The 26,523-nt window shown below is 33.7% G+C and overlaps 5 protein-coding genes and 1 long non-coding RNA gene across 8 annotated transcripts; 2 read left to right on the top strand and 4 right to left on the bottom strand.

Moving 5' to 3' along the window:
* Positions 1–264: 264 nt before the first annotated feature.
* Positions 265–2,352, bottom strand: LOC104761774 (glycylpeptide N-tetradecanoyltransferase 1). The gene is made up of 2 exons (XM_010484891.3): positions 2,064–2,352; positions 265–1,731 (listed from the first exon to the last, which is right to left on the bottom strand). Exon 2 carries the CDS (start codon positions 1,726–1,728, stop codon positions 424–426), a length of 1,305 nt encoding a protein of 434 aa, XP_010483193.1. The 5' UTR covers positions 1,729–1,731; positions 2,064–2,352; the 3' UTR covers positions 265–423.
* A 70-nt stretch (positions 2,353–2,422) lies between these two features.
* On the bottom strand, positions 2,423–6,331 carry LOC104761773 (casein kinase 1-like protein 12). Of its 2 annotated transcripts, XM_010484890.2 has the most exons (13): positions 5,790–6,331; positions 5,651–5,691; positions 5,248–5,317; positions 4,987–5,135; positions 4,799–4,894; positions 4,633–4,703; positions 4,483–4,544; positions 4,329–4,392; positions 4,154–4,238; positions 3,937–4,063; positions 3,701–3,850; positions 3,509–3,606; positions 2,423–2,880 (listed from the first exon to the last, which is right to left on the bottom strand). In XM_010484890.2, the coding sequence occupies exons 1-13, from the start codon at positions 5,869–5,871 to the stop codon at positions 2,662–2,664; spliced, it is 1,314 nt and encodes a 437-aa protein (XP_010483192.1). In that variant the 5' UTR covers positions 5,872–6,331; the 3' UTR covers positions 2,423–2,661. The 2 variants fall into 2 exon arrangements, with proteins under 2 accessions (XP_010483192.1, XP_087354236.1); XM_087498110.1 differs by having other exon boundaries at positions 3,937–4,238; positions 5,790–6,323.
* Positions 6,332–6,915: 584 nt separating this feature from the next.
* On the bottom strand, positions 6,916–9,477 carry LOC104761772 (IQ domain-containing protein IQM5). The gene is made up of 8 exons (XM_010484889.3): positions 9,327–9,477; positions 8,734–9,234; positions 8,541–8,643; positions 8,398–8,463; positions 8,219–8,307; positions 8,031–8,118; positions 7,615–7,947; positions 6,916–7,521 (listed from the first exon to the last, which is right to left on the bottom strand). The coding sequence occupies exons 2-8, from the start codon at positions 9,222–9,224 to the stop codon at positions 7,195–7,197; spliced, it is 1,497 nt and encodes a 498-aa protein (XP_010483191.2). The 5' UTR covers positions 9,225–9,234; positions 9,327–9,477; the 3' UTR covers positions 6,916–7,194.
* Positions 9,478–10,208: 731 nt separating this feature from the next.
* On the top strand, positions 10,209–11,801 carry LOC104761770 (leucine aminopeptidase 1). The gene is made up of 4 exons (XM_087499575.1): positions 10,209–10,342; positions 10,503–10,577; positions 10,707–10,778; positions 11,407–11,801. Exons 3-4 carry the CDS (start codon positions 10,739–10,741, stop codon positions 11,688–11,690), a joined length of 324 nt encoding a protein of 107 aa, XP_087355701.1. The 5' UTR covers positions 10,209–10,342; positions 10,503–10,577; positions 10,707–10,738; the 3' UTR covers positions 11,691–11,801.
* A 3,189-nt stretch (positions 11,802–14,990) lies between these two features.
* LOC147923056 (uncharacterized) lies at positions 14,991–16,219 on the bottom strand. 2 transcript variants are annotated; one of them, XR_015588116.1, is made up of 3 exons: positions 15,537–15,983; positions 15,313–15,355; positions 14,991–15,223 (listed from the first exon to the last, which is right to left on the bottom strand). It is a non-coding gene; the product is annotated as an uncharacterized LOC147923056 (long non-coding RNA). The 2 variants fall into 2 exon arrangements; XR_015588115.1 differs by having other exon boundaries at positions 15,313–16,219.
* Positions 16,220–16,572: 353 nt separating this feature from the next.
* Positions 16,573–19,473, top strand: LOC104761768 (uncharacterized). Its single transcript, XM_087499574.1, has 7 exons — positions 16,573–16,923; positions 17,050–17,186; positions 17,405–17,464; positions 17,698–17,793; positions 18,433–18,492; positions 18,726–18,821; positions 19,305–19,473. Exons 1-7 carry the CDS (start codon positions 16,899–16,901, stop codon positions 19,338–19,340), a joined length of 510 nt encoding a protein of 169 aa, XP_087355700.1. The 5' UTR covers positions 16,573–16,898; the 3' UTR covers positions 19,341–19,473.
* The last annotated feature ends 7,050 nt before the right edge of the window (positions 19,474–26,523 follow it).

Raw genomic sequence — 26,523 nt, 5'->3', positions numbered from 1 at the left:
GACATCTGCCTAATAACGTCCTTCTTTTAACTTAATAATACGTGTTAGCAATTTGATTGGTTCCTTCAATTTTAAAGGTACTGTACTTAATCCAAAGGACGATTCAACATGTTTGACACACCGACGTCGTTTAGTGGAAGCACACAAGAATCGACTTTAACATACTACTGTAGCTGGGATATGGATTACTGAGCCTGAAAAACACAGCTAAGACAGTAATTTTCTGCATATTTTTTTAGCAACATTAAGTAATAAGTAGCATACTTGCAGAAAATTCAAAAATTGCATTCCCAAAAGAATTCAAAAGTCAGTTTCAGTAACAGTTCAAATGGAAGAAGAAAGCACCAAAAAAAAAAAAAAAAAACCCAAACTTCAAGTTGGTTGATACCAAACTAATACCCATCAGAGAGCAAGTTATTGTGCTTACAAGAGCACAAGCCCAAGTTCTGATGGCTTCAACGCACTTTTCAAACGGTAGTTATAGAGATAATAATGGAGCTGTCCATCTCCTGGACCAAACTTGAGCTCTTTCAAGAAACTCTCGTTGTGCATCACATCCAACGCGTTGAACACATCGAAACCCTTTTGCTTCGAGACGATTAGCGCATCATTCATCAGCTGAAGAAACGAGGTCTGTGTGGCTACGTTGTAGTAAGAATAAGCAGCTTTCAATGTTGTGTAGTTCGGGTTACCGAGGATTGTCGAAGGTAGTGTGTAGAAGCTGCAGAAGTCTGTGACATCATGAGTTTCGGGGCTTTCTACTAGGTAACTGTCCACCACATCTTCTCTCGGGAGTAGCCAATGCTCAACATCGTTCTCATCAAAATCAGTCGCAACTCCAAACTGGCTAAGGTAGTTCCTAAGCAATCTTGTAACAGCAGGGACATCGCGTGGTTCCATTTTCCTGAATCCAGGAGTGATTGGTGTGTCTGGCAACTTGTAGAGTTTTATGGTTCTGCTCATTGTCATTCTCGGTCCAAGCCTTGAAAACCCAACATCGATAAGCTTCTTCGGGTTCAATGACCTGTGCCAGTATTGACAGGTGGTGATCGGTGTAGGAAGTATAACTCCTGCGGTATAAGCCGCTTGCCAGATGTTTTCCAAATGAACCCTTCTTGTCACCTCCTTGATCATGACAGGAGCGAGTCTCTTAGACCTGAGCTTCTTGTGAACACACAAGAAATTGATCTCTGCCATTTTCACAACCTCATCACGCACCCTGATTCTTGCTGGGATACCGCTGATGAAAGCAACGAGCTTCTTCGAAGTCTTGGCACGGACACCAATATGCCAGCTCTGGTAATAACCAGGTGGCCGCAGTGCCCACCTTAGAAACTCCTTGGAGTAATTGAACCTGAACATATTCTCATCATCCTCAACATAGTTGTTCTTGAGAAGGTTGTACACCTCTGAACACATATCATCAGAGTTCATATCGCAAGTGGTCCATTCATAAACAGAAGGAAGGTTGTACGGCTCTTGCTTAACCTCAGATAACGGAGTTGCAAGCTCAATAGGGCCTTCAGGCAAACTCGTATCCCCAATATCCTTAAACTGCCCAACAGGTTGAGTCTCCCAGAACTTATGCGTCTTCGACTCTGACATTGAATCCTGGAACCTCCGAACTATGGTTTCAAGTGAAGTATCATCCGTAACCAATGGGTTAGCTTCAACAATTTGATCTGCTTTCTCTTCCACAGAGCCAGGTGGTGAATTTTTTTCTGCCATTTCCTACAATTTACAAAACTTAACAAGCTAAGTTCAAGAACACTAACGAGTAAAAACAACAACAAACCAACATTGGGTAAATCGCCAAACGCAATTCTAATTAAAATAACTCTTTCTAAGCTCTTCCAAAATGTAACATCTATATGTCAATCTCTCCGAGATCGAACTCAATACACAAAACCACAGGCTAAAAACTAGTAAGGCAGATCAATTTTTTCATGTTCTTAAGTTAATCGAGAACTTAACGGGAGAAATATCCAGTGAATATACTAAGGAACGATCAGATCTTACGAAAATCAAAATCAAAAAGATAATCTCAAGATTTAAAGACTCACCGATTTCGCCCCGAACTGAAGACTCCGCAAATTCACAACGATTACAGAGATCTTTGAAGATAGAACTATCAGATCTCTCGAACGAATTTATCGATTTCGAGTTTCCAGATTCGAAACCAACGAGATTAGGGTTCTTATGAACAAGCAAACTCTTATGAGAGGAGAAAGAGTAAGGAAAAGAACAACGAGCGTGTTGTGTGAAGTAATCGCCGGATAGAACGAATCTCATACTTTTATGTATATTGCATTTTACCCCTTCTATATTCCTTTTTATTTTAATTTAACCCCTTTCTTTTCACTCTGTGCAGGATTTTCCTTTTACTTTAAAAACAATAAGTACATAATACGAGTTCGTCGTATTGCTAAACGCTATAACGTAATTAATACTTTATGCGATGTTCCAATTCCAAAACACTGAATTTAACTTCCCTTCGTAGTAAAAAAAAAAAAAACAGAACAAAAAAAGCGATTAATGAACTTTAGAAAGAAAAAAAATCAATCTCGTTTCTGCAGTATAATAGAGTCCAAAGCTTTATATATCATATAAAAAAGCTCTGAAGAAAACACAACAACTCTGCTAAACGATGGATGGATGGATTCAGTGGTGGTGAAACCTTTCGTCAGAGACTTGGAGGGTCTCGATGCCTTTGATGGCAGAATCGTAATGTTTTCTGGTTGAAGCAGATCTCTTCCCTTCCGACGTTGTTATCGCCGGAGAGTTTCTTAATCCGGCCCCGGTACGGCATCTTTGTAGTTCCTCCGACGTTACTCTCCTCGATGATCCTGCTGATTGTGCGAACAGCGACGAGCTTGGCATCTGTAAATAAACGCATCAAATTGTTGACAACGGACAAAAATATTTACTTATATAGAAGAAACCAGTCACACATTTTGAACAGAGCATACATCAAAATATGGAAGGAATATAAATATATACAGTAGTTTGAAACTTTTATGGATCTATTAATTTTGTTTTTGGTTCTTTTTTTTTTTTTTTAATTCATTTTTCCATATCAAAGTCGGGACTTGCTCATGCAGAAGTGGAACTGGAAACTAGTTTAGATAGTAATCATAATTACCTACAGAATTATATGCAGCTTGAATATACCAATAAACCTTTTTATTTTTTGTTAAATCGAACTCCCCATTCTCAAGCAAGATTATCAAAATGCACTTAGTCCAGTTATAGAAATTTTTTAAGTTTTTGTGTTGTTTCTCAGCAAATTCAACAAGAATTTTCCTCATGGAGATTATGTTAACTTCAGAACCGCTTTCACATTCCAAACGTAATTGATTGCTACCAAAGCTAATGGAAAAGTCTAGAAATTCTTTTTTGTTTTGTTTTTTTTACACTTTAAAATCTAGAGACAGAGAGCTTTTAGATTTGCTAAAACAGTGTTTTTTGTGTAGAGAAAAAAAAAACAAAACAGAGCAATATATCATACCATTGGGCCTCTTGATGAAAAGTTGCCAGAGTTTTCAAGAGCTCCTGACATTCTCCTTCGTGATGAATCCATTGGTGGTCTCCCTCCTTCTTCCTCGCCTTCAAACAAAACATACAAAGCTTTAAACTTTCTAAGTTTTTAATAAAACATTCGATTGGTTCAAGAGCTCATAATAAGTTTTACAATTCTCACCTCCGTATCTATCCATGCTGGTTAGTCCAGGAGGCAAACCCGCACTAGTTCCAACCCCATGACTTACTAAGCCACGTGATAGAGGAGCTGTTAGTTGTGACTGTTGATATTTCAATATGGTCCAGTCAAACACATAATCGAATTGAAACCCTGGCGAAAAAAAAAGAGAATGTTAGAAAGTGAAGAGTTGGGAAAACATGGGGATTTGAGAGGGAAAGAAGAAAATGTTTCAGAACCTTCGCGGATGAAGAGATCCCGGAATATTCTTTTGAGATAACCGTAATCTGGTTTATCATCAAATCGAAGCGAACGACAGTAGTGGAAGTAAGATGCGAATTCGGATGGGTAACCACGGCACAATGACTGGAGGAAGATGAGCAAATTGTTAAGGTAAAATGAGTTAAAAGTTTGAAATAAAGTATCAACTTTGTGATTGAAAGTTTGAAACTTTACCTCAATGGATGTAGAGACTTTCTTTTCACTGATTCTCTCATACTTTTGTTTCTTGGTTCCAGCTTTAAGTCCTTGCCAAGGAAGACTAAAACAAAACCACCGTATATTACAATAAGGTTTGAGGATAAGAACAAAGTGAAACGAAACAGGTATGTATGTAGGTAGTACTACTCACCTTCCTTTTAGGAAATACATGAGAATGTAACCAAGAGACTCTAGGTCATCCCTTCGGCTTTGCTCTACATGAAAAACATTACATTAATACAAGGGCAGTGTTGAGAGCATTAAAACCCGAAAAAAAAACTAAAACAGGTTTTTGTCAAACTTACCAATTCCCAAGTGAGTGTTCATACTAGCATATCTTGCAGTTCCAGTGAGATTCTTATTTTCTCTACAAAATAGTAAATGACAGGTAAATTTCGATTTGTAAGTAGAAAAAAAGAAGTGTAGACTGGTAACAGTTGATTCGACTGTCTCACCTGTAAGCAATGTGCTGATGGGTAGTATTATCCCGGTATTTCTTAGCAAGACCAAAGTCGATAATGTATACCTTTAGAAACGTCAAAAAAAAAAAGTGAGTCGTTTCCGAGATAATAACTTCAAAAGTAAAATGAGAACAAAATCGAAGATAAGGGTGAAGGAAACCTGGTTTGCACGCCTTCCTAAACCCATAAGAAAGTTGTCTGGCTTAAGATCTCGGTGGAGGAAAGATTTCGAATGGAAAAACTCAACACGGTTTATCTGTATGTGAAGGAAGGAAACAACATAGTCAATGAGTAAAACTAAGCTAAAGACGAAAAAGAGTCACATATAAAGATAACAGTGATTTTTACCATTTGATCTGCGAGCATGAGTACTGACTTCAAGGAAAGTTTCCTACTACAGAAATTGAACAAGTCTTCAAGACTAGGCCCAAGTAAATCCATCACCAGAACATTGTAGTCACCTTCAACACCAAACCACTTCACATTTGGAACACCAGCTGCCATAATCAGAGGTTGAAAAGCGATTCAGGACATGGTTATAAAAAAGAGCAAATAGAATGACAGAACAAAGAACCATAAGACTATTTTATCAGAGATGAATATTTTTACTTCCTCCTTGTAGAATTCTGTACAGCTTTGATTCATAGAGTAGCTGTGGATGTTTCGTCTTCACATTTTCCTGCCATAAAAAAAAAAGAGAACTCTTATTATCAATAACAAACCAACCTGGCAATAAAAAACATACTCAGCTGATAAATTTGACAGAGGCTTAAGAGAAATAAGAAATGACTTTTGTTATCCTATATGTTGATCTAACTCAAGTAGCTGATTAAATGTTTTAAAGCTCTAACAAATGTCCAAATCTAACTCCAGAAGTGAATCCATCATTCCTTATTATAGCAAACAAACTACATTGTCTCTATACGTAATGAAAACATCTTCAGATGATGCTATCAACACACACACACACAAAAAAAGCAGGGAACAAAGTTTTGAAGCAACAAGAACTCACGAGCTTGATTGCAACTTCTTCATTCGTTTGAATATGAGTACCTAAAGAAAGAACATCCCAAGGACAAAGTTAGCAATTCCAAACCAACACATTGTTAAGAAGGTAAAAAAAACGAATCCAATTGAAGAAAAAGTCGAACCAAGATAGATCTCTCCGAATGAACCGCTTCCAATCTTCCGGCCGAGACGGTATTTGTTTCCCACACGAGACTCCATCGACATTCACCAAATTCAGATATCCAAAACCCTAAACTATAATAATCTCTCTCAACCTTCAACGCCGACTCTAAAGGAGAAAACTTTTAATTCTCTTTCCAAAGAAAAAAAAAAACGAATTTGTGCCCTCCAAAACGAACCCTTTAATCAACCGGAATCAGCAGCTCAAACCCAGAAAAACAAATTAAGAAAGACCCAGAATTAGGGCTGAAACAGGGAAGAATAACAGATACTCATCATCATCTTCATTCTTTCTTCCCACATCTTCTTCTTCACGATCTGGAACAACAAAGATTCTCTCTTCTTTCTTTGTCTCTCTCTCTTGACGCGAATTGGAAAAAACGAGGGTAAAAAAGGGAAGCTTTGATCTGGAGGAGGAGGAGAATGAAGGTGTTTTGTTTGTTTGTTTTCTCAAAGTTTGAGTCTTTTCCTTTTCTTTTCTTCTCTCCTCTCTTTCCTTACAGGTAATTATTATTATTAATTAATTCCTCGCTCGCTGCTTTGCACGGTTCCTAATATCCCGGTTTAACTAAACCGTAAAACCAGTTAACAAAATTCTCCATTATTAATCACCACTTATTCAAATTTAAAATTTTCAAACAATACGTTATGAAAATACCAAATTTTATTACTTTCACCAATACGTTAGTATTACTTTTAGTTAAAGGATTAATTAGTGTCTTTTTTTGGTTTGATCCATAACGACGGTTGATTGATTTTCCGGTTTAGTTCGGTATTTAAACGTTATTAACACGCGTAGAGATAAAAACTGAAGTCATAAATTTAAAAATGAATATAAAAAAATGGTAAATTTGGATTGGCTAAGAGTAAGAAATGGGTCACCAAGCGTGAGAGCTACGCGTGCCGTTGGTGAGCGGTAAAGATCGTTTCTCACGTGACTTCCAAATGCCACTTTAAAATGTAAATCGCACGTGACGTATTTTGACTTTTACTCTCTGGTCTACTAAATTCTTCTAATCATACATTATACGAGGAGAAAGATTTTAAAAATATCTGGTAACTGTGGTCGGTCCAAATAAATACTAACTGTTTTCCACGAACGAAATAGTCGTTTATTATTTTTATTTGGTATTATTCTATTACAATTGTTTGAAGAAAAATAATGATGTAAAAGTACAAATGTTACAAAGTAAATAAAAAAAGGTTACAAACCTCAAAAAAAAAAAAAAGTATATGTAAAATTAAATTATGTGAATTATAAACGAGTATAAGTTGTACTCTAATTAAAGAATCACCCAACATTAGGGCAATGCAAAAAAAAAAGGAAATATTTGAAAAATTGATTAAATTAGGAAATGGAAAAGGAAATTAGTTTCTTGGACTTGGAAGACCCATGCAAGATAGTCTAGGAGAGACACGAATCTTTGGACTGGGCCTTGGCGAAGGTATTGGGCCAAATAACCCCGTTGTTCCTTTGACCACACGTGGAGAAAGGTTGACTTGTTCAAGCGCTCGCGTCTGTAGATCTATTGGATAGTCCCGCACACACCCGATCCTAGGACCGTTTCCAGTACTCCACTTACACGAAAAGCGTTTCTTTTCATCTGAACCGTCCGATTTCGTCACCACCACCTTCGACGGCTTTGTGCTTCCGTCATTTGTGACCAAATGATTATCATCGTCAATCGCATTCATCTATAACAAAATTGAATAAGAAAAATAATTAAAACATTTTATAACGAATTTTAATTATTGACGTAGTTAGAGGTTTTAATTAGCTTTAATCACCTTGACATTAGTTAGATCCACGTTGTTTTCTCTCAAGAAACTGATGAATTCTCTAAAATTCTCTTCCGTCGGGAGATAATGACCACTGTATGGCCACACGGCTTTTACAACTCCGCCTTGTGAAACAATTCTACCGGCGGCGGTAATGGCGGCGCCGGAGAGAAAACTCGAATGTTGAAACCGACCTTTTTGTTTCTGACCAATGTATAGTCTTCTTGTCGTGCTCAACACGAATATCCATTTAGTTCCTTCGATAGTCTCCACAATGTTCTTGGTTTGTTTGTTGACTAGTTTCCCATTTTCCACCACCACTTCGTACGCTTGTCTCTCTTTCTGGTTAACCAAACCAAATATAAAATCAGTTGTTGTCTTCAATAATCGGAATTAACTAACCAAATAACAAAGTATATACGTACCGGACCAAGGTAAGTGATGCATTGACGCTGAAGAAGGGTCCTTGGACATTTGATGAGATTTACTTCCTTGCCATCTCCAATGTCTAACCTTTAGTATCACTCAAAAGGTTTGGCTACCAAATCAGCTTAGGTTACTAAAGAATAAAATTAGAAATAAATATTGATTAAAGTTTGTGTTATGAATTTACCAGAAGAAGAAAGGCTGAGTACTCTCGCTTGCTGACCAAACATCATAATACAAGTGTAAATTGTGCCCGTACCTATGTCGTGGATCAATCTATAATAAAAAAGAATATGTTTTATTATATACCAAAGTCATATGTCAATATCAAAGTCTCTAACAATAAACAAAAAGTCGAATACTTACGGCTTCTAACCAGTGTCGCAATGCTAATTTTTGTGCTTTATCATCTTTCAACAATCCTTTCCCCACCTATAACCAAAAGAACAAAATGGTTAATGATAATGTATGACATTAATTAATTAGTACCTTAATTAATTTTAAATTACCTTTGCTGCTTTAGTTCCAGCTCTTGCCCACCTAGATACAGCCGACTCCGGTTTCTCACTGGTTTTGTACGGTTCTGACGTTGCCAATTCCAACTCTTTCCACCTAATCAAAAGCACACAAAATCAGGGGGTTAAATCTTCCAAAATTGAAAGTAACGGGGGTTATTTCATAAGAAAATAGAACTCAACGTACCATAACTCTTCAACAACTACCGCACAGTCAGCAAGGTTTCTACGCGTTCGATAACTCTTGTAAACCTTTTGTAACGTAACGGCGGCGGCGTCTAGCTCCGTTGAAGGTCTAGGAGACCAAAACGGCGTCGGTGCTGGTAAACTCAACGCCGTTAAATTCCCCATTTTGCCTCTGTTCCTTCGTTTCGGAGACGAGCCTCTTTCGTCATCTTCGTCTTCTCCTCCCACTTGGACTAGGCTCGTGAACGAGAGACTCCTCTCAAGAATCATGTTATCTGGTTTAGGACCTCTCAAGTTTATACCTCTTCTCGTTTTGACCCCGCTGTTATCTTCTTTGTTGTAATTGTTACCCTGGTTGACCAAATCTTTGAACGACAAGGTCTTCTCAAGATACATGTTTACTGGGTTATTACGGATTCTTGGTGTTTCACACTCTCGTGAATCTTTCTTGAAACTGTTGTCTCTTTGTAAGTATCCCAAAGACAAAGCCATTGAAGCTAACCTGTAAAAAAGATAAGTACAGATTCAGACAAGAGTTGGAGAAAATGAAAATTGTTTTAGGATTGTAATCCAAAGATTGCGGAAGATACTTACACTGTGTTTACAATCTGAAGAAGTTTCGTCGAAAGATTTTTTTTTGTATAAAACAGAGACACACTACCTATTAAAGACAAAAAGAAGAACTCTGTTTCTGGTTATGTCTCTTCTTTGCCCATCTGTCGTCTATATTTATATCAATGGCTATATAATGTATGATGTAATTATTAGCGTTTTATTTTATTTTGGTGAGAACAAAAAAAATGAGATTGGACCTTAGGATACGCAGTGAAGATTTTTCTTCCAGTCTTGATTCAAAGGTTTTACGTTTTCCTCGGACTTGAAAAACCGCAATAAAAAATCAAACCACACGAGCTCTTGATTTTCATATTCCAATGTTATAGATTTATTTGTTAGTGGTTTGTATACATACTAGCGTGTAAGGCAACTTTGAATACGTTCTCGTAGACTCGTAGTGATGATGGAACTGTTAGGAGTTGCATATACATAAATACTCACTTTACTAACATATATGTGAATGTGAATGTGGCCGTGTTTGATATACATACGCACCGAACGTGTGGGGACGTCTTTGAATGCGTCGTCGGATTTTTTTTTTTTTTTTTTTTTTTAGACCATGTGCATCGGCGTCCTTTTGCTCCGTCCCCCATGATTTTTGTTTTAAAAATAAATGAAAAATGGTCCATTAACGAAGAAACATATCTTCAAACGGGACGTTTTTCGTCCGTCGACTTGGCCACGTGGTTGTTTGTGATTGGCTTAGGGACAGCATTAGGGACGAAAAAAAAACTTCTCTTGTTTCTCGTTTTTCCTCTTCTCTCTCTTTTTTTCGCCTCTGCAATCGGAAGAGATTTTTCTCTCAAATCGGAACCAATCGGTGAAGGAGTGAGAACGAAGGAGTCGAAGTTAACACCTTCGTCGTCACTGGAGGTCTCGGCTTCGTCGGTGCCGCCCTCTGCTTAGAGCTCGTTCGCCATGGAGCTCGCTCGACCTCCGCGACTCTTCTCCTTGGTCCGATGATCTCAGAATCAGTGGCGTTCTCTGCATCCAAGGTTTCAATCCCATCGATCCCTTTTTTCTATCTAACCTTTGAATTCCATCGATTTGATCTCTTAATTTCTTAAATCTCAAATCCTATGAATTAGTTGGTAGATCACAAACAACGCTCTCTTGTCAATTTTAGTGGAATTGATGGTGATGATGATGAAACAGGGGATTTGACTAAGAAAGTAGATGTAGATCGTTCATTAGATGGAGCGGACTGTGTTTTGCATCTTGCTTCCTATGGTATGTCTGGTAAAGAGATGCTTCAGTTTGGTCGTTGTGACGAGGTTAACATTAACAGAGAAAAGTTTCCATACAGTTTTGTGGTGTATATGTTAATTGTAGAAATAGTGTATATGTTTTCTGATGCAGGATTCCCCTCTTTGGTGAATTTACTTGCCAAAATGCTATCTTGGCTGAGCGGTTCATTGAAGGAGGTAGCGCGTATGTACCAAAATAACTTATGCTCGTAATAATCTTTATGTAGGATTCATCTTGTTTATCTTTAGAATTGAATTGTGAAACGTATGGATGGGATTGTGTGTGATATGAAACATATGATATAGAGATGAGAGATCTTGATTATGTGTGAAGAAGACTCTCAACAGGTCGTAGAGGAGATTCATGAAATAAAAGTGGTTGGTGTCAAGGAATCAATTTCACCAGAGAGAGAACCATACTGCGCAAAACAATTGATTCCCCAATCTAAGGTACAAGTCTCTTTTCTGGAACCTAGCCATAGACTTCACAGTGATATAGGTGTTTCACAATGCTATGGAGCTGTACACCTTGGGGACGAATGAGACTATTTCATTGCGAAAATTAAACCATGGGTCATACTCTCGGCCTCTTTTCTGGAACCTAGCCATAGCCTTGGTGATGATGTAGTTACAGTTTCTAAAGCTTCTAAATCTAGTATTGTTGCTGTTGTGCTTGCTTCAAGTGTTTCTGATGAGTCTAAGCTTAGTTTTTGCATCAGGTTTAGCTTCAGGTAACTTTAGTTAGTAACAAGAGAAGCTTGAGTCTTGTTTATTACGGTTTTGGAACTGATTTTGGGTGTTTGTGTCTATAGGCATAGTGCCTGGTTTGTTTGAAGATAGTAGGTATAAGTCTGAATCAAAGAAACCATCTTTGAAGTCTGTTGATATCATTGGATTTGGAACTGGTCCTGCGCTAGAGAAGAAGCTGAAGTATGATGATGATGTTTCTTACGGTGTGATTTTCGGGAGAGAACTCACTAACTCTCCTGCCAATGTGCTTACTCTTGGTATGGATGGTCTCAAACACTATCATGTTTTATGGTTTGTTGAGTTGTCCTATTCTATTTTAATATGCTTTTGTGTTTTGTATGTTTAAAAGTTTATGAAATGTTTGTTTTTGTTTTGATGTTTTTATGTTTTCTGTTATTAATTTCCTAATTGTATGTTTTTGTTTTTCAATTTTAAATTAATGTTTAAATTTTCAAAATATTATTATTTTATTCAGGGGACCAAATACAAATAGACACCAATATTCTTACTAAAAATAAAAAACTTTCAAAATGTTATTATTAAATTTGAGGGACCAAAAATTGTCCCTCACCAATGCCCTTGCTCTTATATAACTCCCAACTTTTATGGATTTCAATATTTTTACGGTCAACGGATTTGCTCTGTTGTCTACTTATTAGGATTAAATATTCTTGGGTTGTGTGCTTTTTCTATTGAAACAAACCAATCTTTCAAATCTATATAAGAACAACACAAATATTCTTGAATTAAATCATTATGTTGAATTATTCAGATTACGAGCTGTTTATATTTGAAGTTTATACTTCTAAAATTTAACCGATTCTGCATATAAGATTTTTATTTCAATTATGCCGTGTTGAAAATTTAATTATACTCTTATGGTTTGAGATATTAAGTTTTTAAGATTAATAATATAATGCTAATATACCAGTATAATCTAGGAGCCTAATCAGGTACTACAAATAATAAAGAATGTTATTAAATTTGTGATGGCAGCACCAAAGTATTACTTATATTGATATCATGTCCTATAGCAATAATTCGTCTTTGGGTTGGGACTAATATAAGAATAAGATGGTGAAACCTTTAACTTATAATTAAACATTGTAACTTTTTCTTTTCGTCAATGAAACATCAATTGTAACTAGCAAACGAAAACTTGTAAAAGAAATTACGGCTTGGTTAAAGGGTTTTACACAAGTCAAATCAAATCTATCACATTGGAGTTAGGTGGAGTGTGTGGGTCACTAAAATTTAAATAACACTAATGTTTATGATTATGCTTGATAGTGTAAAAGCCAAATAAGATTAAGAAAAGTTGTGATTAATTTGATTTTCAGCGGTCCAAACATCTTTATATATGTTAGTAGTATAAAGATTAATTTGATTCATTACTACGTTAATAAAATAAATGTTAGTAGTATGATTTATGACAGTCAAAGAAAGCAACCATGTAAGTATATGTATCTGATAAAGACACATTAAAGAGCACCAAAACTGGTTCGGAATCGTGATATGTAAATGCAGAGTCAACCAATTGCGGTCAAGTCCTTTTACTTTTGGTTTTCCCAAAATAGTTTCTTCTTCTTCTTCTACTACTAGTTTTCTACTAGATCGTACAGCAGCGTGCGTACGCGTTAGTTTAAAGTTGTTGGTATATTTATCTCACTTTGGTCGCCTTTTACCAGACACAAAATAACACAAGTGTGTAGTATATTATAACGATTACGCATACAACAATCATCCTTGTTTTCTTTGATAGGTGTCATATGACGTTGAAGTGCACCTATAACCCTCAATATTTAATTGTTATTGGCAGTCCTGAAAAAATGTTTTTGATAAGAAGAATTATCTAAAACAGCTGGACCAAAAAAAAATCCTTAGTAAAACTATGTTTTTGGACTATGGTCAGTAATCCTTAATAAACAAAATTAATCTCTAGGTTTTAGAGCGCTATTCAATAATTCATTCGAAAGACAATAACGATTAATTAGTAAAACTATGGTTATGCTAGGTTTTCCTTGTAACCAAGAAGTTTGTATATATGAATCTAGAATTATTGGTTTTAGTCCTTCAAGATCGACATCGAAATTTTGATAATATTTGTCAAAGCTTTCTTAAGAGTAAAACAGAGTGAAAACGTGGTTTCGAACTGTAAAAAAAGTGCCACTTTTTTCACTTAACAATCGCAATACTCATTAAACAATGTTACAATGTATATATTAGAGACTAATTAAGAGTTATAGAAAATTGAATGATCATATTAAAATACTATTTGATTTTATTATGGGCACTGAGAAGACTCTTACTCGAGGCGTAAGAAAAGGGTTTGGATATATATATATATATAGTAGAAAAGGCGTAAAAACACCATCCCCCAAATAGGTCAACAAGTAAAACCACAATTACGTGTATTTCGACTTGAATATTCTTGTCTACTTTTTGTGCTGTTTTTTTTCTTTATGTTGTTTAATTATATACAATATATGTTAAAGTTTTCGCATTGGTGAAATATAACTACATAATATGTGATCATAAAGTCTAAGATATTATAACTATTGAAAATACTATAGTTATGTAGATTAGCCACATATTGAATATCGATTTCATATTTGTATGAGCTATTCACTAATATTCATTCTTCTCTTTTGTCGACGAGGTGGGTCACATTCCTTAATGTCGATTTCATATTATGAGTAAATGATATTACATAAAAGGAGATCATTCTTCCCTTTTGTCATGGCTTGACCTAAGACCAATAGGTCAAAGTTTGAAATGGATGTCTAAAATTGCACCGATAAGTCAGATACACGACATGGACTTGACACCTTAAGAGCAAGAGACGTAGAGTGTAAACTAAATTACATGAGCTATTACTAATTAAATGCATGGTCAAGTAACATTTTATTTTACTTTTTTTTGTTCTTTCAAATAAATTTGTGAATGTTTGGAATCTTTGATATACAGTTTTCGTATTAAAGAAAAATGGAAGAGAAGAGCGCAAATAACTAATCTCTTTCTTATATATACTATCTCGCTACACGACCACCATTTTTTTATTTATGAAATAAGTTACAAACACAATTCTTTTTAATGTATAACCTAAAAATTAGAATTCTCAATCGCAATTGCTACTTTTAAACAATCACATATCATAATAGCAATATCTATATACAGCTAGTATATGCATGTATGATGATTCAATTAAAATAGCTAATTACACTCTACCTCTGAGAAATAATTCGAATTTTGTTCTATAGTTCTTAAATATTTATTTTTAAATATATAAGAAATGTCACTCAAAATATTAATAGTTGATAAACTTTATGAATATTGACTCTCAAACTCCTGCAGTAAAAAGACAAAGAAAAAGTACCAAAAAATGTTATTTCTCTGCGTGGATGAATGTTGAGACGACCAAAAAAATTGGAGAGAAAAAAAGAAAAATTGGACGTGGATATTTATTTGAAAAGACCCATGAAAAAACAGTCATGTGGCCGTCTAAACTAGGAGGGAGGTATTCAACTTCACATTTTGAAAAAAATTTAAAGTATTCTTAAAATCCTATGTTATTCAAGTTGAAATTTATTTAAAATCATTTAAAATAATCTAAAATCTCTTGTTATTCAATCATGGATTATAAAACTTATTTAAAATCTAGTGTTATTCAAATATCACAATTTTTTAAAAAATGGTATTTTGAATGATTTTGCAATACTTTTTTTTGGCTTTTTAGTTGACAAATATGAGTAACAAAATCTAAAGGATTTCATAAAAAAAAAAAAAACAGTCGATGAAAGATCAATTTCAATGACAGCTCTAATCTCCGCAGACCAGCAGCCACCTTCTCTACTGGTGAACCTGAAGCTTTGTCTCTTCCTGTGAATTAAACCACCGTCTTTGTTCAGTAAGCTCTCTCTGTTCTTCCTTTTAATTTGAATCTCAAGGTTCAGTATTAACTAGAATACCTCAGCTCGTTTTGTTTTTTTGTAATGCAATTTGCCTCTGTGTCTGCGCAAAGTATACCTCATAGTGTAAAAGTATATCGGATCATGATAAATTAATGGGCTGTTGCTTTTAGAATCCATATATGTTACATAATTAGCTTTTGATCATTAGATATCAAACAAAACGAATCATGATAATGAAAAGCACAAATAAAGAAGTGGAATGCGATATGTCGGTGGCTCACAAATTTCTACAGGAAGTCACACCACAATTGAAAACTCAGTTCACTTCCTTGTTGACTTCTTCCTTCTTCTCTTCATGTGCCGTTTGCTCATCTTTTTTGTTTAGATTTTTCTTCCTCTGTTCTTCATTTCACTAAGGCTTTGTTTTTTTGTTGCAGGATTTAATCAGAAACTCAAATCTCAACAATCAAATATGTTATTAGGGGATCATTTTGACCAGATTTAGACTCTCTGGTGATAGCGACAAAGTACGTCATCATCTCCTATAGCTTCACAAATAAGCATAATTTTCTTTTTTTGGCATATAATTTCTTTTTGTACGTTGTAAAATATTTAAAAATCACCCAAAGTTAACTAATAAAATCTTATAGAATCACATTTCATTTTATTTTTTAGGAAAAGAGAAAAAATCTAAAACACAATCAAATCTCCTAAAAGTCTCTTAAATCTTTCAAAATTCTAAAATATTAAAATCCTACCAAATCCTTAAAATATCAAGTTAAATCCTCTAAGAAAAGAGCACATAAGATGGGATATGATGTTTGTCAAAAAAAAGATAGGATAGGATTAGTGATTTAATTAATTAGCATAAAACATATAAAGTGGGATCCAATATTATTTTGAGAAATTCTTAACAACCTCTTATGTGGGTGTTACATAAGAGACTAAGAGTATAAGACACATGCCTCCCTTTCTAAATAATCTTTACTTTATTATACTCAATCAACTCCAAAATAATTTTTAAAAATAATTCAATAGTTTATATGTCATTATTATTATTTTGTTTTAAAAATCATAAAAGAAAATTTTATTACTTATAATTTCCATTATGCATGACTTTAAATTACAGATTAATATTTTTTAATTAATATTAGTTCAAAATATAATAATTATTACAATCATATCTTATAATAGATGTTTTATACTATTATAATTTATATAAACAACTATATAATTAATATTATAGATTGTATTAACAAATATGACTAATTGATAAAAGTGTATATATTGAAAATGTAATCAGATATGAAATCTTGTAATTTAAAATGAAGTAAAATTAAATTACTACACAAATTAAACAACACAAAAAGTAATTATTATATTGATGAGTCTCTCACCAATGAAGATATACAATCATTAAAAATTTTATATAAGTAAAATGCATTAAAAATAATAAATATTATATTAATAAGAGATTAGATGTGGTCTTTACATATGTTTTCAAATTATGTCCTATATGTTGTCTTGCCTTGTTTAAATCATGCACTTTCTTTTCCCAAATTCGACTTCTGAGATATAAACCTTATAAATACCTAGATTTCATCAATTTCTCTCATTCTCTCATCATTGTTCAAGCAAAAAAGATGACTGCTGTCAACATAGTTTCTGGTAAAAACTTAAAACTTTGTTTAGCTTTCACTGTGTAATTTCCAAATAATGTTGTTTTTTTAGTTTATTTGTTTCTTGATTCTAGTACAAGTCTCAATTTTTTTTCACATGGTTTAACATTTACAGAAGATGGAAAAAAAGAACCGAACAAGATGAGAAAGGCGATAGAAAAAATCAAATCAGTATTCCATAAGAAAGAACCTAATGATCACAAAGAAGACTCAAGTGAGACTTCGCCATATTTAACCAAAGCTTTAAACGAGGTTCCCCACTTATTCAACTGTATTTGCTCTTACCTTCATCATGTGGATTTTGTTAAGAATTGTAGCTATATTCTTAATCAAGTGGACATTATAATCCCCAATCAAATGATTCTTCATGAACTAATTTTACTAGTCTCATAATTAAATGAATCAAGTTGATTGTGAGTGGATTTAATGTTAAATTGATTTTGTTATTTCTCTGTATTTATATTCTTCAGGACCTATCATTTAGTCTGTTCAAAATCGAGCATGAGTTGAATCAGAGAAACTTTATCCTTGTAAGTGTGTAGTCTCTGGTGTTTCCTTGTACTCTCTGTTCTAAGTTTTTTTTCTGTATAATTGCTGATAGATTGGCCAAATATAATATGCATAATTATGTTGTCCTAAAATAATATACTATTATGTCAATGAGCTTTGCTTCTTCTGAAAAACCCTCAAAACATAAGATTGTCTTGCGCATATGATAGATGTTTTCATCTCCCTAAAACTGGATATTGTGCTGTATTTTCAGCAAAAACACAATGATATTCTTCAAGGCCAAGACGAGAAGATATACAACCTAGTGGAGAAGTGGAAAGATATGAGAAGCAAGACATTTCTTTTGCATGTAACATTCTACCACTATATACTGTAGCAAACATATATTCCTAGTGTTATAAATCGATATTCTTATTTTCCATGTCTTAATCTCTGAGCATAGTTGTTTAGTATGGTAGAAAATGTAGGACATGAATGAGCTTGAACGTGTTGTCGATATATTAAAATACTTTTGCATGTTAATGTTATGTTGGGGTATTTAAATACAGGAGGAGGAATGTGTACTTAGAACACGTTTCATTTGCTCTTGAATACCTTATCTGAGGAAACTGTCTGGTTCAGCCTGCAATAGCATACCTAATGTTTCAATTATGTATTGGTATTTAGTATTTACTGATCTTCATGTGGAGGAAAATATTTAGTAGTTTTATCATCTGCAATTGCTTGATATTTTTTGAAACAATCATACTTAACCAAAGCTTTAAACAAGGTTCCTCACTTGTTCAACTGTATTCTCTCTTACCTTTATCATGTGAATTTTGTTAAGAACTGTAGCTATATGCTCAATCAAGTGGACATTATAATCCCCAATCAAATGATTCTTCATGATTTAATTTTTTAGTGTCTCATAATTATATGTATCAAGTTGATTGTGAGTGGATTTAATCTTAAATTGATTTTGTTATTTCTTCGTATTTCTATTCTTCAGGACCTATCATTTAGTCTGTTCAAAATCCAGCAAGAGTTGGATCAGAAAAAATTTATCCTTGTAAGTGTGTAGTCTGTGGCCTTTCCTTGTAGTACTCTATGTTCTAAGTTTTTCTGTATAATTGTTGATAGATTGACCAAATATAATATGCGTAATTATGTTGTCCTAAAATAATATACTATTATGTCAATGAGCTTTGCTTCTTCTGAAAAACCTCAAAACAGAATATTGTCTTGCGCATATGATGGATGTTTTCATCTCCCTAAAACTGAAATTTTATTATGTATTTACAGCGAAAACAAATTGATATTCGTCAAGGCCAAGAAAAGAAAATGAAGAACCTAATGGAGATTAGCAAAGATTTGAGAAGCAAGGCATTTCTTTTGCATGTAACATTCTACCACTATATACTATAGCAAACATAAATTCCCAGTATTATAAATCAATATTCTTATTTTCCCAGTCTTAGTCTCTGAGCATAGTTGGTTAGCATGGTAGAAAAGGTAGGACATGAATGAGCTTGAACATGTTGTCAATATATAAAAGAACTTTTGGATGTTAATGGTTATGTTGGGGGTATTTAAATAGAGGAGGAGGAATGTGGACTTAGAAAACGTTTCATTTGCTCTTGAATACATTTGCTCTTGAATACCTTATCTGAGGAAACAATATGTTTCAGGCTGCAGTAGTATACCTAATGTTTCAATTATTTATTGGTATTTAGTATTTACTGATCTTCATGTGGAGGAACATATTTACTAGTTTTATTATCTGCAATCGCTTAATATTTTTTGAACCAATCATATTAATATAGGTAAACCAAGTTTACTGATGTCATAAGAAACTGATTTGGTGTTTCGTTGTGTGGACAGATGCTTGACAAGGAAACAAAGGGAATGAATTCATGATGTACACCAATTTGAATACATGTTTATGCTTTGAGATATCAAGTTTATATTGTTATCAATATAATGCTAAATTATAATATAAGATATATTAAGATTAAAAATAATAAAGAATGATTCAAAAGGGTTATTTCCATTTTTATTACATTTATGATGTTAACACCAAAGTATTTCCCCACTGTTGTTTACAACCATTTAATTGTACACATTAACACTATATCATCTGAAAACTAATGATGTGAAAGTACAAATGTTACAAGTAAATAAAAAAGGTTACAAACCTCAAAAAAAAAAATACATGTAAAATTAAATTATGTGAATTATATAAATGAGTACAAGTTGTACTCCGCCTTGTGAAACAATTCTACCGGCAGCAGTAATGGCAACGCCGGAGAGAAAACTCAGCCTTGTTGAAACCGACCTTTTTGTTTCTGACCAACGTATAGTCTTCTTGTCGTGCTCAACACGAAGATCCACTTAGTTCCTTCGATGGTCTCCACGAGGTTCTTGGTTTGTTTGTTGACTAGTTTCCCATTTTCCAACACCACTTCGTACGCTTGTCTCTCTTTCTGGTTAACCAAACCAAATATAAAATCAGTTGTTGTCTTCAATAACCGGAATTAACTAACCAAATAACAAAGTATATACGTACCGGACCAAGGTAAGTAATGCATTGGCACTGAAGAAGGGTTCTTGGACATTTGATGAGATTTACTTCCTTGCCATCTCCAATGTCTAACCTTTAGTATCATTCAAAAGGTTTGGCTACCAAATCAGCTTCGGTTACTAAAGAATAAAATTAGAAATAAATATTGACTAAAGTTTGTGTTATGAATTTACCAGAAGAAGAAAGGCTGAGTACTCTCGCTTGCTGACCAACCATCATAATACAAGTGTAAATTGTGCTCGTACCTATGTCGTGGATCAATCTGTTACCCAAAAAAATTACTTTAATTATATATTATTAGATAAGGATCCGTCCGATATGTGGATTTAAAATTTTGTATATAAAATTAAATTTAATAAAAATATATTAAAATTTATTTTACATTATTATAATTTTTTTGCTATAATACACTTATTTATATCTATATACATATCTTTTATGTATGTTACCATTAAAAGTATATTTTTTACACATAGGTATATTGTATGTTACAAATATATTATTTATCACTATCTAGAAAATGCTTATATGAACATATTAAGCCAACTATTATATGTCTCTTTACTTTTACTTTTGAATAATTTCTTTAATCAATAAAATTGTTGGCTCACAAAACATTTTAAATAAAAAAATAAATTACATCACAATAGTGTATGACTAACCATAGAGAGAACCTTGGTTCTGCTCTCCTCCCTTATGAAGAGAACTTTGCGTCCAACCTCCTAGAGAATATTCGCTCCGCCTTCCTCCCTTGGGAGATAACCTTGCGTCCAACCTCTCCCATCTTCCTTTCTTGGAAAGATAACCTTTCGTCCAACCTCCTACACCATAGAGAAAACCTCGGCTTTGCCTCCTCTTGTGTGGAGAGAACATGTTCACGTATAGCTATCTCAAAGTGGCTTGCTCCATCAACCAATGAAACTAAAGATCTTTTTCCAACATCACAAAATCTTTTGATAGTAACTAATATTAAATTTTCCAATGAATTTTATGGAAGTTTCTTTGACACACCATGATGTAGCCTCTGTCTCCAATCTCCTATGGATCTATCAACAACAATTTATCTTTTTTTTAATCTATCTATGTTTGTTGTAGGCTGTGTTTGATTATCCTATTTTATTCAACCATTAGGTTGATAATCTTCTCCTCTTTATCTCCTTTTGAGATTGAACGAATGGTAACAATTCTGTTTTCACAAAATAAAAAGGTCTATGAACAACCAATCAAGGTTGAGAAATTAGAAAAAAATTGAATTGACATAATTAATGAAATAATAGAAAATTATAAGAACGATAATATATGAATCTCCAATAATTCAAAGATGAAAATATAAATTAGATAAAACAATCTAAAACTACTACAATAAATTTTAAAATACAGTATTAGAAAAAAAAATGCATATATTAATCTTCTATTTTTTTGGGTCAACATATTAATCTTACCTATTCTAAACTGAAAAGGTAGAAAGTATGAGTATATTTTGGTTTTAAAAAATAAGGGAAATTTGTCTTCCCATTAAAAAAGTTTGACTAAAGCTGAAAGCAATATTTTTGTTAGATGAATCATATGAGATGATCTATGTTTATATAGATGTGAATATTTACATTTTCTAGAATTAAAAATTTTCTATATATTTTCCTTAATCGTTTTTCTTTTTTTATGAGAAAATTTATTCCAACTAGCCTACTGTTTTTTTAAAATTTTTTTGCTTCCAACTTTCTTGTAAACGTACTATCGTTCGACGATAAGAACATTTTCTGTTTAGTTGATCTAGTGTTATATAATCTCTGTTGTTATCTTGCATTTGTGTATTCATTTTTGTTATGCTACATTTCTTGCAAATTAATAGAAATAATAATAACACCGTGAGAAATTTGTTAATCCCAAAAACTTTAGTTATTATGCATAAGAAACTTTGTTAACACTTCAAAGTCAAATAATTGCGTGCATAATGAAATTGAGAAACGAAACAAAATTCAAAGAAACGACGAAACACATGGTAATATCTAGGAAATTGCCTGCAAGGCTTGTTCAAAAACGATGATGTGTCAAACAAAAGGTTAAAACAAAGAAGAAAATTTTACCAAGAAAAACAAAGCTAGTCGAAATTATTTTGTTTGGAGAAAAATATGTCATCATCTATTTGCTTATATAGAGGAGTGTATCAACAATAATTTTCCTTTTAGGATTAACAACTTTTTTTTAATATAATAAGACTACAATCTTATTATATAAAGTTTGATGTCAAAATTATTAATTAACAAGATCGCGACATGTGTCAATTGTATCATTTAGATATTGACACATGTAAATTTTAAGTTTATTATAATTATAAAAAATAAAAATGTAAAAATTCAAAACCTACCCTAAAAAGGTTTTATATAAAAGTAAAATAGAGAAAAGAAAACCTAATTTTATTTAAAATATTTAAACAGTTTTAAAATTTAGAAAAAATCATTATAAGGAAATTATATATATATATATATATATATATCATAAAATTCAAAATTATAAAATTGTTTACTTATTTTAATTTTAAGTTGCTAATTTTACAAGAAAAATATAAATTTTTATATAAGAAAAAAATGATTGTGAAAATTATACAATTAATTACTGTTTCTAAAAAAATGTAATTACTGACGTTTACACAAAGAAAAATATTGTTGAAAAAAAACATAAAAGAAAAATAGATTGTCTCATATTTTTTTCACCAATCAAATAATTTATTCAAAAAGATTGCTATTGTAATATATAAGATAAGAGTATATAAGATTAATATATGCGTTTTTGTAATTAAAAGTTTATCTCTTTACTTTTGTATATTGTTTTTACTTACGAAAAGAACTAAATATATATTTTTTGTTAAATTAATTTTATTTTAATAACTTTGAATTTATCTACATCTATGTTCTTTAACTAAAAGTGTACTATTTTTTTTTTTTTTCAATCAAACAATTAAAAGGAAATTTCTCGGTTAGCTGCCTAAACCGGAGGGAAATGATTTACAAAAGAAACTTAGAGATAAGAGAACATGAAGCACGGGCAAGACAATCCGCCTTCGTATTTGACGCACATGGGATCCAAGAGATGGAGAATAGTGGGAAAGACTGCAGCGAGTTAAACTCATCGAGCAAGTTGGAGAAGGACGGCCAATATTCAGAAGACTGCACCATAGTGAGTAACTAAGCACAATCAGTCTCAAAACGTTGACAAGCGATCCCTTCAACATGTATCCGCTCAATGGCCCACAACAATATTTTAACTCCGAATGCAGGGGGAAGAGCTCTGTTTTAGACACTTGGCCCCGAACAAAAAGGTTTGCTCCTCACCAACGCAACACCACCAGCTCAATCATGAATGCACATTGGTTGCTTTCCAAGAACCATCAATATGACAACGAGGTGAAGAAACCTGGACATCTGAATACGAAGATGGAGCTGACATGACTGTCGTAAAAGAGAGCGCCTATTGCCAGGCTAAATTATCGTCCAAAGTCTGAGTAATTATATCATTCACCTCTATCTCTTAACCTTGATTTTTTTATGGCTTCCAGATTGCTCATAAAATCCATGGTAATTGAAGAAGTTGATCAGGATCACCCTGTTGAGAGGCGTCCCTCCAGAAAACAAAATCCAAATTCGAGTACACCGACTCATATGGTAAACCCTTCTGACAAGACCGGAGTCAGAGATAAATCCCAAACTTCACACGAACGAGGACATTCAAAGTAAAAATGGGATTAATAGTTTAACCATAAAGTCACATCTTTTACATCAAATATCACATTGGACACCTCAGTGTATCTATTTACTTACTAAAAATATTTACTTTATATTCTTTGATAAAGTTAATTTTATTTTAAAAATTATAAACCCGCACATCGGACGGGTCCTAATCTAGTTATCTTATACATTGATTTTTTTTTTTGTTAACTCAGGAGTAATCCCAAACCCACATAGGCCCAGACTAATCTCCTGGGGAAAGGGCAACCCATCCCCTTCCGGATATTCAAATGGGTCAAAAGCAAGGACACATACCCATGTGGGTGTCCGAAAATTTCTGAGATAGTTCCCTCCAGCAGGGTTTGAACTCAGATTGTATTTGCAACCAGAGCCCATCCTTACCATTAGGCCATGAAGACCCGAACATTATCTTATATTATCTTATACATTGTTTTACTAAAGACAAAGCTATTGAATCTAATTACCTGTAAAAAATATAAGTAAAGATTCAGACAGGAGTTGGAGAAAATGAAAATTGTTTTAGGATTGTAATCCAAAGATTGCGGAAGATACTTACACTGTGTTTACAATCTGAAGAAGTTTCGTCGAAAGTTATTTTTTGTATAAAACAGAGACACACTACCTATTAAAGACAAAAAGAAGAACTCTGTTTCTGGTTATGTCTCTTCTTGGCTATATTGTAAGTGTATGTGAGCAAGCTCAAGTTGAAAATGAAGTTCAGGAAGCTGTACAAAATATGTCTGCACAAGCTTCTGTCTCGGCATAGGTGTTTGATGTATGCACAAGCGTCTGTCCGATAAAAAAACATCAGAGGACTGTTGATTTTGTTTGTATGTCTTGGTTTTGAAAATTTATGAAGATATACTTCAGGCACGTTTTGGGATATTACTTGGAGGTAAAACACGAAGAAAAAGGAAGCTTGAAGATATTTAGAAGATTTAATGGGATTAGGAAATATTCGTTTAACAAAGAATAAAATTAAATAGAATATTTCCTCTTGATTTTAGGAAAGTTGTTAGCCTTGGGAGAGGCACGAAATCCCTTAAATATAGAGGGTCTAGGACTTAGAAACTTATCTCTTTAGAACATAAAAAAGAGAGGAAAACCTTGTAAGCCTTTTGGCATTTTTGGGGGAAAAGGGTGAGGGTTTTTGTTTCTAAGTGAGAGTCCTGGGTATAGATCAGTGTTGTTGATCTTAGAGATCTCTTAGTGGATTGGGAATAGATTGGGAACAAGCTAAGAAAAGATCTTAGGTTTGTGTAAGTCCAATATTGAGCACTAACTGTAATTGTGCTCAAGAAGTATTACCAACAAAGTGTTAGGACGTAGGCATTTGCTGAACCTCGTTAAAAATTGTGTGTCTCTTGTCTCTTCTACACTAACAAGTGGTATCAGAGCAGACATCTGTGCAGAGTCTGACTCAACAAACATGTGAAGATTTTGGGAAGAAGAACATGGAGGCACAATCGATGTTATTCATGGCAAAGGACTTATTGGTGTCAGATCCAGATTATTATGGGATGTGGAAGGTGTTGATGATGCATAGAATTAAAGGAATTCATGAAGATGCATGGACAACAGTCGAACTTGGATGAGAGTCGCCGAAACAAACTACTGTTGATTCTGACGGAAATCAGGTGGTTGTTGCAAAACCCAACACAGAGTGGTCAAAATCTGACAAAGCTTTGTACAGATTGAATTCTCTGGCACTTTCAGCAATATTTGGTGGCGTTCGCATGGATCAGTTCTCATTGATTCAAGGTTGTACATCTGCTAAATAGGCTTGGGAGATTCTGCAAACTATCTTTGAATGTACAACAAGTGTGAAACAATCAAGGTTAGATATTCTTGCTTTTGAGTTTGAGAACCTAAGGATGTATGAGTTCGAGAACATTACTGCTTTTAGTGGTAGAATTTATGCTATTGCGAATGAAGCTAGAGCTCTTGGAAAGAATTACAAAAACAGGAAGTTGGTCAAGAAACTGTGGAGGGGTTTAGCTCATAGATATCATCTTGTGATTTTTGCGATGGATGTTGCTCTTGATATAGACAATATGTCTTTTCAGGAGGTAACAAGTAGATTGCTAAACTATGAGTTGCAATACTTATCGTCTGATGTAGGTAAGAACACACAAGGAATTGATGGTTTCTCAGTTTGTGATAGTGAAGAGAACACAATGGCTAGTAAAATAGGAGAACTTAAGAGTTTTGTGGTGCATAAAGGACGCAAAAGTTTGAAGATTATAGGAGAACAGAAAAGGAATAAGGTTCAGTGACATGGTTGACAGGGCTTTGATTATTTTGAATCAGATTGTCCTTTAGTGAGGGAGAAAGGGTTCAAGAGTCTGCATTCGCCAAAAAGGAACTTGCTTCTGATAAGTTGGAACTGGAAAGTCTGATAATGGAACAATGTGTTTTACGGATCAGGACTCTGAGCCAACAGAAGAAGAACTTAAATTGTTGCTGAATGATCAAATCAACACACTGAGGAAAGATCTGATACAAAGGGAAAAGGAAAATCAGAGGCTTGTCACAGAGAAGAATGACTTGTTAAGCAAAATTTCAAATCTGGAAGAAGATCTAGCTCCGGAGAAAGTAAAGTCTTGTGATTTAGAAAAACGTTTAGAAGATCATTTAAGAAGCATCAAGATGTTGAGCAGAGGAGCAAAGGATCTTGACAAGTTTCTGACAACTGGTAGAACATGTAATGTCAGATAGGGTTTGGGTTACCATGGGAGTGATTCTAGTGCAACTACTCAGTTTGTTAAAGGAGAAA

Source organism: Camelina sativa, chromosome 18 (assembly GCF_030686135.1).
Source record: "Camelina sativa cultivar CO46 ecotype springtype chromosome 18, ASM3068613v1".
Taxonomy (NCBI): Eukaryota; Viridiplantae; Streptophyta; class Magnoliopsida; order Brassicales; family Brassicaceae; genus Camelina; species Camelina sativa.
Note: the sequence above shows the minus strand (reverse complement) of the source record. Positions and strands in the feature narration are given on the sequence as shown.